Below are 12,447 nucleotides of genomic sequence, written 5' to 3'. Positions count from 1 at the left end.
ATGGACCTTAGACAGGACACCCCACCTTCAACTGCAAGGAGCAACCACAGAGCAAATCCCAGAGCCAGCAGACATGTTCCAGCCTGCCATAGCCACTGACCACCAGACTGCCCCACCTCCAGAGGAGGCATGGCATGGTTCTGAAGCCCAGATTCTGAGTAACCTGGAGCTCCAGACAGCCTGAATGCTTCTGCAAAGTCCACCTGCAGATACCAAGCCCCAAGCAGGCCTCCGGAAGTACCTCAGGGACTTGGCTTGGTTCCCAGATGTCACTGGAAGCACTCAGCTCCATACTATCCCATAGTGCTTTTTTCAAAATGGAAGGGAACTAATCTCACTGCTGGCCAAATTCCAGCTTTGAGTAATTACATTCTTCTGACAAATTTTCCTTGGCAGTTTCAATGGAATATAATTAGTAAATGTAAATAGATGTAAATAGTGCTGTAAATTACACTTTGCGTGATTGTCAGAAGCAGAGGGGGAGAGTGAGAATGAAGGGGCAAAAAGAGCAGAGCTTCATTCTCCAGTATGGATGATGTTGTGGCCTTCTCTCGCATCAGACCACGTGTGTCTCTGCCAAGACGGCTTGTTCGGGGCTGCTGCAGCAGCAGATGGCAAAATCCAGGATCATCGTGTGGTTCATCACACAGATCATCCCCTTCACCTCAAGTACAATTCTGACACGATGGTGTTAGGTCATGTCCCACAGCTGCTTGTGAGCAGCTGCCGTGCTCCACCTCAGCTGTGCTTCTGCTTCAGCAGAGGCAAACTGCTTCACACACATGCTAGTGTAAAATGTGTGTATATGATATTATTGTTTTCTATGAAATGCTTATCAAATTTGTGAATGATTTGTGAAACCTTCTGCTACCAACAGAAGAAGTGTCATATAAATGGAATTATATAATTATCCTTCACAGCTATTTTAATGTAGCTTCATGTACTAGTTTCACCTAAAGTGGAAATAGGTTCTTCCAAAAATAAATGCATATATTTAACTTAATATACTCAACTAAATTTAAAAGCAACTATTTAAAGTAATGAAAATAGAATATAATGTATACCTATATTAGTACTTTATTATGTGTCAAATGTCTCATGTACATCAACTGTTTCAAATACAAATTGATATAGCTGGTGGGCTTAATCAGATCTTTCTGTCATACACAAAATTCGAGGATTATTTTTCAGTAATTCACTTATTTTTCTGTTTATTCAAAATTTGCATATAGAAAGTAGATAGCAGGAACTAGTAAAATGAAGGGAAAGTTAATTTTCTTAACAAAAGCTTATTGCACTATTTAGCTATAACAGGAGAAACAGATGTTTCAGCTTTACAATACCATGTCTTGCAAAACTTCCCTCTGAATGACTATTCGTGCTCTACATGTTTTGGACTGCGTATGGAGAGCTCTGCTAACAGTCATGAGAAGCATTGCATACATAACTAAAGCCCACACTAAGATAATTAGTACTAAAAAAAAGAATCAACAGGCCTTTTTTCCCTCTTTATAGTATTGATTTAGTGTGGGTGAAAAACGCCAGATTTTCAATCTTGAAGATTCATGTTCCACCACAGAGTGGGAGATGGAGCCAGCTTTTCCCAGTGTTCTGCCAATAAGCAGTTAGATTTAACCACCTCAAGGGTAGGGAGGAAAAGCCAGGCTCTACAGTCTATGAACCCTTAGTGTCTCTGATGAACCTGTGAACATGGAGAATGGGGAGCACACAAACTGGGATAAGGAACTCAAATTCTTAGTCTTTGTGGCTGTACCTACCCAAGTATTTTGTTGTTCAAAAATTCCTAAAATTGCCGTGGGCAATAGAAATTACCAGGAGTCATTACTGAAGTTGCAGTGCAGCAGAGAGGACTCTGGGCAGTGGTAGCAGGTATGGAAAAATTCTACAGCGAAAGGGGACTTTGAAGATAATTTTGTATCTTACGTGTGTCTTCTAAATGGAAAATTCCGTTTTTTATTAAGGACTGCATCCTTTTGCAAATTCTGCGATAGGGTACACGCGTCATTTAACTCTTTGTCTGGCAGTAACTTTACCTTCTGCGATCTAAATCGTATCAGTACAGATACAGGCACATAACCAGATGTGATCGTGCCTAGTCCCTCGAGATGCTGAAGTCAGGGCAGTTTAAGGTAGCAACTTTTTTTTTAGTATCAAATGGCAGGCTAAGAGCATACACATGACAACTCTGAATACCCTGTGGGTAGGTGGCTACTTGGTAAGCTACCTCACAGCTTGATCCTTCTCCTGGGGAAGGATCTACTGTGGACATGCCTTGAAGAAAGTAACATGTCCTACTAGAATGTTTAATGCTTATTTTAATAATAGAGAAATCCAGGTTAGTTGAGGATGACATTATTTTCTTTAGTGTTTATAAGGGTTGCTTTAAAACCACTTGCTTTCAGGCAAAGTGATAATCAGGCTAAGCACTGTAAGACTTTTATAATGGAAGGCCAAACACATATTTTTTCATTCAGGCTGCAAGAATAAACCAAGAACAGCTGTTTTACTGAAAACAACCCACTGGTATTTAAGTAGATTAACAAAATTAACTGTGAAAATCCTCTGCTATGTGGAAGCCAATAACCTGTTGGCCACAAGGAGGCAGGGCAAGGATTTAGTAAATTAAAAGAAACTGTTTTTATTTAAAATAAAAAGAATTTAAAAAAAAACCCAAACAAACCAGGAGCATTACATTAGTTCAGACATGGAACTCTGAACTGCTACGCAAGATAAAAAGCATTTTTCATCCACAGCGTGTGGTTTCAGTATTGCCGTTTTATTCCAAGAGCAGCAAATCCTTATCTTTAAGATATCAAACAATAGCTGATCTGGAAGCAATTTTCTTCTGAAGAAGAAGCAGATCACACATATTTATTCAACATCACTTCTGTGTGATAGAGAAAAAACTCTAACAGTAAGCTTCGATAGAAGTAGTGGATTTAACAGCTCAGAGCAGCAAGAAACTGTACTGCCAGGTTCACAAGGTGTTGCTCCCAAGCTAATAAATCCTGATTCTGGGCAGCTTTGGGAGCTTTCACTTCCTTGGCACTTCTAATTCTGGGCTAAAAGCAAGCAGAGGCAATTTGGGTTCTGTAGTGCCCTATCAAGAACTTTATGCAGAGTACAGTGATGTCTGCTTCCCCTATGTAGCAATTTAAGACATTCCAAAACCAGCACTAACCCAATGTCAAACTTACAAATGACAAAGGGGCAAAAGGGGAAAATAAAACCAAAGTATCTCTATTTTGGAGTTATGTAGAAAAAGATTATATTGAACAATGAAACAACGCTTTCCACAGTATCAGAATATCACAGTCCAAACCTATGAGCGATCTTCTGACCAAGATGAAGTGACTTTACTCTTAGCTCTGCTACTGCATGCTACTGACCTAGGTAATTTCAGCTCCCCGTGCCTCTGTTTCCTCATCCTTTAAGCAGTTGCCTTTCCTCTTTGTGAATCAGTATGAGGTCCATGGATAAAAAACATGCTACAAGAACTAGTTGTTATTAATGCAATTCAGATATGGAATGTACCAGATGGTAAAATCTCCAGGATTTTAATGAACTATTGTAACAGAACATATGTAATATGACGTTATTATAACAGGCATTTAAATGTATAGTTAGTACATATAACACGACCTGCTCGGCTCTCAGTAACTCCACTGGAATTATTTTGGATTTATGTCAGATAATACTAGGAACACAAAATAGCCCCATATGTGCAATGTGGTAAGGTTTTCATAGCAATGCTATCTTAACTATTGCCTGCCCTGTTTTTATCTTTTGCTGGGGGTATTGTATTTTGTGTTTTCACAGAGTATGTTTTCTGCACTTAGTTCTGAGCATGAAGCAAAAAAGTACCCTAATGGCAAAGATTAAAATGCGCCTGACCAAGTATCCCTTACCTAGCATCATAAAACAGTCATCATGAAGCAGCAAGAACTTTTGGGGGGGTTTCCACTATATTCTGCAAAAATTATGTCTTTAATCACCTTACACTAGACTTGGTAAGTAATTCATGCTTTGTCAGAAGAATCAAACATTCCGTTTCAGACTGTGAGAAGTATCTCCATTCTCTCACAGTGTCTGAGTTCTGGACAAGATGAATTAAATGACAGGGCAAAGGTGAAAAAACAGGACTGCAGCTCAGGCCAGTGGCATCACACACTACAGTGAGAGACAGGTACTTCAGTAAAGGAGCAACATGAGGACACCTTTAGTATGTATAATAATTCTAGCTCATCTACAATACAGACTATAAAACTCAGGTGAACTGACATTTAATATATGAGACACTGGAAGCAAGATATCAGTTTCACATCATAAATTAGCCTTTGTGCTAGTGCCCAAAGATTTGGCTGATTACTCACTGCTTTCCCCTAGTGCTTAAGCAGTCTTTTCCAAAGCAAGACAGTTAAACCACAAAAACGTACCGTAGTGTCCACAGCCCTGACCTTCCCAGCAGGAACGTGCTTTGGAATGGGTTCATCTCCTGATATCATCATGCAGCCTTCTGCTCCAAGAGTAACAATTACGAGCTTACACCCTCTTTCTAACAGCATGCGTCCCACCTTTTCAGCATCTTCAAGGTTGCCAACTGGGATGCCCGTTAAAATTTCTGCCTGGAAAACAACCCACGCAAACGAAAATCATAATCTGACAGCATTCACTTTTGGACAACAGTTGCATTTGAAAACAGTATTTAGTAGCTTTTTGAAATGTGTATTGTAGGATGATCATGAAACCACTTCCTACACTGATATTCAGCTGTGTCTTGCTCCTTGCTTGAAATCAGTGTGTACCTCAGGCACAGCAGACTAACGGAGAGCAGCCTAGGCAGAGAGACACAGGAGGTGTGGGTTCTGTTCCAGCTTCTACAACTTACCTGGCATAAAACCCTTCGTAAAATCACATTTTTCCCACATGCCTCAGTTTTTTCATCTGTGAAATGGACACAATGACACAGTCTTGGCAAAAGCATTTTATGGTTTAATGTGAAGAAATGCTACAAGCCAACTTGGTCACTATTCTTGAGGGATATTTATCACCAAGTGAGAAACTTTTTAAATACTTTTAAAAATTCTCAGTGTTCAGCTAGAGGGACATCACAAGGGAAAATCTCTTCCAGGGAAAACAAATTGCTCAATTTTGACCACTCTGTTCAATTTAAAATATATTTTTGTATGAGAATACCTAAAATTTATCTGAAGCCTTCTTTGGACAAAGGCCCATTAAAAGTCTATTACATATTTATGTTATGGCCATGTCCATACCCTTCTGTCAACTGTGCTGGCTCTGTACTAACACAGCTAAACTCTTCTTCTAACTGATGGTGAGCTTAAGTAAACGTCTCCCAGTTGGGTCTTAAAATCAATCTCTTCTAGTTCCACCCAACTAAGAGCAAAATTTCCCCAAAGTCTGCAATGAAGACTTCAGACTCAAACAACATTTTCACCACTTTATACATTTTCTTGATGGCATTGTATTGTCATGTGCTTTTTCTCTTCTTTTTGGCAGGGAAGAGAACAAGAATGAAACAGGAAGAAAGGGAAGAGAATTTGTCTTTTCTCTGAAACAGTCTACCAGGCAGTACTCCTTCATAATACTGTATGCCTTCAGCTGCATGTAAACAGACAGACTACATTTTGATGTCTTCACTAAAATTTGTCCTGCTTGCCTGAGAAAAGGGAAGCCTTACTGTAGGTTACATTACGAGGTTGCTGCTGGATCTTGTAGAATGCAGTCTGAAGCATTTTCAGATAACTGCTTCATAGGTGAACATAACTTCCATACTCCTAGGGCTTATTTTCAGTGGAAAACTTTCTTTGGAACCTATTCAGCAGCTACTCTCCTGACCTTTGCTGCATGGGCAGCTCAGCTTCCTGGGAAACAGCTGCTGAAATATTTCAAACTACCTTCCTCTGCATGACTGAAACTCGAATTCAGTGCTCGCAGTTCTTGATGTAACAAACTGTAAACTGTAGTGATTAAACAAGTGCTTCATGGAGCACAGGCCATGCCTGTAGTAAAGAGAGGGCGGGCAGACAGCTGGGGACAGGAACTACTACAGCCATCTACAACAAACCGCCCCCAGCTGTGAGTCAGCGCCCGCTGCTCGCCACTGTCATTTCCTGAGTTTCAGCCCGACCCAGGCGAGGGCAGCCACCCTTGGGCTCTGAAGGGCCACATTATGCCAACACACTCCCTAAACTTCATAGTATCCCCAGCAGAACACTTACCGGTTTTAATTTTTAAACTTACATGACCAAGTTCTGCAGTTCCTACTTAGACAAATGCACAGATTATTTCAAGCACTGTTGATCTGATCACTATGAGGCAGAGCCTGGTGTGGCAGGACTTGGTTGTTAAACTTGTGCACTGCACAGGGGCAAGGCGTGGTCAACACGTACACGCAATTTAAAATCACTTTTTTTAACCACACTGATCCCAGACAAGAATATAGTAAGCTTTAAATTATAAGAAGGCAACTAAATCTATCCAATTTTCTCTTTGGCATGTCACCATGCTGCTCTAAATTCTCTTGCAGTATAAACTATTTAAGCATATTAAACATATTTCAGTATTTAAAAGGTTATAAAAGTATTTTCAAGTAAGAAAATTTGTTTTAAAAAGTATCTCACAAAACCTTTTGAATGTATCTTCTTGCAAGGTTTCCAGGGAACCAATACTATAATAATGGTTTTGGAGTAACTACAGATAGATGACATATAATATTAAAATACATATGTACACTCTATTCAAGTGTCTACATATTCCATGTCTCTTCATGAGTTTTAAGATTTCTGGAGCAGGAACTGTGTATTCCTCTATTCAGAACACCTTGTACATTGTGTTAAAAGAATAAAAATGTATTAAGACAAATCCTTGAATGAAACAGGCAAACTGAATTTTCAGTGCACTTTATGAGGGGCTATAATTCCAAACATTCTACCTCTGTTGCAAAGTTTCCAGGATGAAAGTGGGTTTGGTTTTGGTAGAGAAACAGTAAGTCTAATATTGGTTTATTTACCTGGTACTTATACTTCTGTAAGCTCATGAGCAAGGTAAATAAAGTATTTAAATATAATATTCTTCCTAATGAAATGCTCATCCTGTATGCTTAGCATTAAGACAGTACTCCTCTTTGTGCTTCCTATGTCCCAAATCAACAGGGTTTTTTGCTTGAGTAGTGAAAGAATTGTTTTATAGGAAAGGTTTTGTAGAAATCTTTCTTTTCATCTTTACAGTGCTTATACCAATAAACAAAATTATTTTGAACAGACAGTCTGTATAAAAGTAGATCTTCGGTTGCTTCAAACCACTGTCATCTAACTCATCTACAGCAGGATGGTACAACTAAAAAACACTGGAACAAACTGGAAGAACCATAAAAGCAGCAGAAGCCAGACAGATTCTGTGCCAATAATTAGAGATTGCGGTAAATGTCAACTGATGTTAAATACTGTGGTGAGTTTTTAAGTTCCTCCCTTCAGTAGAATCTTATTTAAAAAACAAACTGTGGTACAATTGAGGGAAATAACTATTGGTTATGTAAAGAAAAAATTAAATAACAATACTAAAAGCCCAATGTGGACATTTGCCATAGTACTGTACAAAAGAACAGCAAATGAAGAATTTTATTTTTCTGCAGCTAGTCTCATAAAACTACTCAGTTAAATGGACCTATTAAAGCAAGACGACATTCCACACAACTGCTGTCAGAATAAACCTATGATGGATATTATATAATTAACCTACAAACTCTTTTCATAATTTTGTTTACAAGAGTGGTAGAAAAATTTAACTAAAGTTTTTAATTTCATTGATATGAAGGTTCTTGGCCATAATCCTCACTAATCTTAGTTAAGTCTCCATCTCTCTTTAGACTGTGGAGTCTAGTCATGGTAGGATGACACAAACCAGAAGTGCTGCAGAAACGAAAATGGCCCTGTTTTTTCCCTGCCTGACTCCTGTCCACATAGCCCATTCTCTTGTGCCAGGACAGCCATTTGTGTGGCCTGGAAACAAACTGGATTGCAAGGCAGATCTGTGTTAAAATTAACACCACCCCCAATCCCACATTACCCCCAAAAGTCAATCCAAAACAATTAACTTCTTTCAACAGCAATAGTAATTTACACTGGCTAAAACTGAGAATGAGCCTAGCATATGAACATTTGCCAGCTGCTCCTAGCTGTGGTGCATTTGGGGCAGCCACCTCCAGGGAGATGTTCTGGATCCTCTGCTTGGCATTTGCAAGAACAAATCTGCAGCATTGTATCTAGTTTTGGGATCCCTGACACAAGTAAGACACTGACCTACCACAGCACACTGCAGTGGAAGGCCATCAAGACAGTCAGAGGACCAGAGACCAGGACATACAAGAGAAGGCTGGGAGAAGCAGGCTTGTTCAGCCTTAAGAACTCCTGGCTAAAGGGAAATCTAATTGCTGTCTAGGGCAATTTAGTAGGTGGGAATAGAGAGGATGAAACCAGAGTCTTCTTGAAGGTGCACAGGGATAGGGCTAGAGACAACAAGCACAAACTAGAACATGGGAAATTCCAATATTAGGACAAGCTTTTTCACCACAAGAGTGATGAAGCAGTGGAACACATGCCCAGAGGTCACACAAGTCTCCAGCCTTGGGAGATTCTGAACTTGACTGGACAAAGCCCTGAGCAATCCATCCTAAACTGGACAGGCTTCACCAGGGTGTTGGACTAGTTGAACATCCAGAGGTCTGTTCTTAACTTCCACAATCCTCTAATCCTCAGCAAATATAAACTAAGAAGTCTTAATTCTTTGGGGAGCAGTCTATCATTTGGACTGGGTTATGTGCACCTAGCACAGTAACAACTTTGCAAATGTTGCCAGGTACTGCTGGAAGAGAAATAATAAACAATAACAGGGAAACTGTCCCAGTTTTAAGGCTAATGCATCTAAAACTACATATGATAATTTAAAATACTTTTAATTTCAAATATTTAAACACAGTAAGTCACTTGGCTACAAACTTGGCCTGTACCTTAGGAGATTTCTTTTGAAAATGACAAAACAAGAACTCAATCTCATTAATTCTAACACATGTGAACAGTCCCCAAGAAGCAGTGCAACAGATTTAGTGTATAAGAAGTTGCAAGGTCAGGCCACAAGCCAAGCTAGTTCCAGTTGTTTCAAATTATAAAATTTTTACATACATACCGGCAGAAATACTTATCGTGCTAGAATAATTAAAAACTGATTGAAATGAATTGGCCTGAAGCTATTCATTTCCCTCCCAAAAGTAACATCTTTCATTTTAGACTAAATATGGGAAAATTCATAGTTTCCAGCAACTGATAAAATGGGGTTTAGAACAAAGATGGAAATAAAATAGACTGTGAATTGCTGACAACTTCTGTGTAATGGCAGAATAGTAGCTTTCCATTACTTAAAACACAAAAGGCAAATTCAAGAGATGTTCTGAAATATTTTATTTCTAAAGGATCTGGTTTTGTTTTGACCCCTAGAAATATCAATTATATTTTCTTAAGAAAGATTATCCTTAGTATTAATCTCTCTGTATTAATAAGCAGTGTCTTAAATGTCCTCATCCCAGACTACAGATAAAGTTTTATAAACTTGATATTCTCTGAATCTTGCAAAAGGCAATAATGTCTCTTGATTCTGGACATACTAACAAATATTTATTCCAAAAAATGATCCATCCTCTGTTAATAGACAGTAACACTTAAAAGGAAACATTAAGAATGTATGTATTTTTCTGTGTTATTTTTATGTATCTTACAGCTTTATTTAACAAAATTAGCAATTAACTTGTACTGCTTTCTACTACTGAAGCTCCAAAGCATTCCGCTAGTATTTCATTAAATCTTTGCATGGCCTTCTTTAGATCAGAAATCTGATACCCATTTTACATTGGGGAGAAAGTAGTTCCCAATTTTGCATTAAAAATAGCTTGTCAAACTTAATCATTTGCTGTAACCATTCAGGAGTTTTTCTTCTCCTGAAGGGCTCCTCAGTACTCTTTGAACAGAGAAGCAGCTGTTCTTCAAAACATTCAGGATCAAATTGAAATTGCTGATGTGCAATATATTTTGGTTCCTAACCTGCAGGGCTATGTAACTGCATGCACACGCTAAGACAGAAAAACAACACATGAACTGTATTGACATTGTGGTTATGCCTAGAGGAGTCACACAAATACGTGGGAAAAAAAATGTTAAGTATTCCAAAGAGCTCATCTTGCATAGGGTTGTCTCTTTTTCAACATTTATAGATGACTGAAAAGAACAATCATTAGTTTTCACCAGGATGACATCGGATACATTTATTTTGCATTAGAAGAATTAAGGGAATGGAGAACTAGCACATTCCTGCACAAACCTCAGGGATTAGGCTGTGCTGCATCTGAGAATTAACAAACTAGTCTCAACAAGTTTGATCTTTCTGGGAAAAGATAAAACTGAACTACAGGCTAAGCAAAGAAAGAACTGATAACCTTGCAAGATTTGTTCTGACTTCTTTTGTTCATGAACCACATAAAAAGAAAGTAATGTCAGACATAAAAACCCCTGTTATTGCAACAAGCATGAGTGAAAAGAACAGCTTGTGAAGAGCCTTCTAGACAAACTAATGGTAGATAATTCATAATGATAGTGTAATTTTGTTTGCTTCTCTCTAGCACGTAAATCCATAACGAGCTATGCTGTAATACCAGATACTGTGTGTGATTTCATTAAATCCTAAGGCATTTAATAAAGAATGGAATATCAAGTGTTGATGTTATATTTGATATTTTTATGTTTGAGAGCCAACATCCCATGGCTGACACTATAGTTGACATCTTTAAACTTCTGTTCTGTGACAAAGGCATTGCAGATCAAGACCCTGACCTTTAGAGCCGTAAAAAACAGAAACTTCTGACTCAGTAATAATTCAGCTAATCACAAGGACTATCCCCTTTTTCTCATCTTTAACAAACACTTCACACAGTCTATGAGACGTCAAACTATATGGCTGGTGTTCTGTTTCACAGCCAACATAATTTTCTGTTACAAACATACTATTCACATATTATCTGCAAACCACAGGATTTTATGATTTAAAAGTATTTCTTGACGAACAAGAAAGAGAGGGACATTATGATAAAATTGTGATAAATACTTGTAAAGGTAAATTACTAAGAAAGGCAAACCAAGTAATAAAAAAACCCCAAAACTGTGTAAATTTAATTTTGTCTTAGAACACACATCTGTGTTAAAAAGAATGTTTTAGAAGCAGTTGAACTGGGTAGCTCAAAAGAATTCATCTTCAAACCCAAGGTGATTTATTAACTATTTAAAAGACTTAGTAAAGATGAAGCAGAAATACACTTTTTTTTTCCTGGAAGTAGCTTAAAATAGCAGATAAAAAATAAAATATTCCAGAAAAGGTAAATTTGGAGCATAAATAGGATTTTGGCTAGAAGAAAAACATTTGAGACTTAGAAATACCAACTAGGAGAGGCAATGGAGCTGGAACAGAACATCTCAGGAAGGCAGCTGTAACCAGGACATTCAATAAATTTGGCCATAGAGAATAGTAATTTTTAAAAATCCAAAAGAATGACCATAGTGGCTTAGACAAAAAGTCCATCTTATCCAAATGCTCTTTTCTAACTGTGACCGTTAGTAAATACTGAGGGAAATTTAAAAAAAGGATAAAAAGATCTCTTCCCAGTATATGTTCAGGATCACCAAAGTCTTACGTACTTCGTGATTTAAGATAATGATGGAGATGCATATGTCACTGGTTGAATGGATAAAGTTTAAAAAATTAGAATTATCTTTAAGATTTGTAGAATTAACTTGTTGCTTTTAAATGCCATACAGAGATGTGACTGCTAACCTTTACTGGGTATGTAAACATTTATCTGTATATCAAACTTCTCAAGTGTATTCATTACAGAGATCTGAAATTAAAGCAAGTCATGAAAGAAAACAGAAAACAGATGGTATATGAACATATAACAATTACAAAAAAAACTACTTTCAAACCTGTGACATAAGAAAAACAAATGCTTGAATTTTCCTTTTTTCTCAGCAAAAAGAAAGAAAAAATGGTAATAGTCCATCCCTGAAAATCAGTTCAATAAATCAGACACACAGAATGAAATCAAACAAAATTGAATATTACATTTGTGCTAACATAATCTATTTCATTGCAAAGTTTCAAAAGGTTGTTTTTTAAAAACAAAGGTATTTATATGCCATTGTTGTTCTCAGAATATGCTGAAGGAGTCCTACACTTGGATTTATGCTCCCATGATATGGCTGGCAGGAACTTCCACATGTCTAGCATTTCCTTAAATTCAGAAGAGATGAGCCTCCTCAACAGCAGAGAGCATACTTCTGTGCCTGACCTTGCATTCAGTGATTCTAG

General features: G+C 37.8%; 1 protein-coding gene across 3 annotated transcripts in view; it reads right to left on the bottom strand.

Annotated features, from left to right (window-relative positions):
- RBKS (ribokinase) overlaps positions 1-12,447 on the bottom strand; it is a 53,727-nt gene that overhangs the window by 17,139 nt on the left and 24,141 nt on the right. For 2 of the 3 annotated variants that reach the window (XM_017744811.1, XM_017744810.1), the window contains one exon: positions 4,458-4,646. In XM_017744811.1, coding sequence (XP_017600300.1) covers positions 4,458-4,646 — 189 coding nt within the window. Of the gene's footprint in view, positions 1-1,059; positions 4,192-4,457; positions 4,647-12,447 lie in introns of those variants that run through there. The other variant, XM_017744812.1, reaches the window with a different exon arrangement.

Source organism: Corvus brachyrhynchos, unplaced genomic scaffold (genome assembly GCF_000691975.1).
Source record: "Corvus brachyrhynchos isolate BGI_N302 unplaced genomic scaffold, ASM69197v1 scaffold258, whole genome shotgun sequence".
Taxonomy (NCBI): Eukaryota; Metazoa; Chordata; class Aves; order Passeriformes; family Corvidae; genus Corvus; species Corvus brachyrhynchos.
Note: the sequence above shows the minus strand (reverse complement) of the source record. Positions and strands in the feature narration are given on the sequence as shown.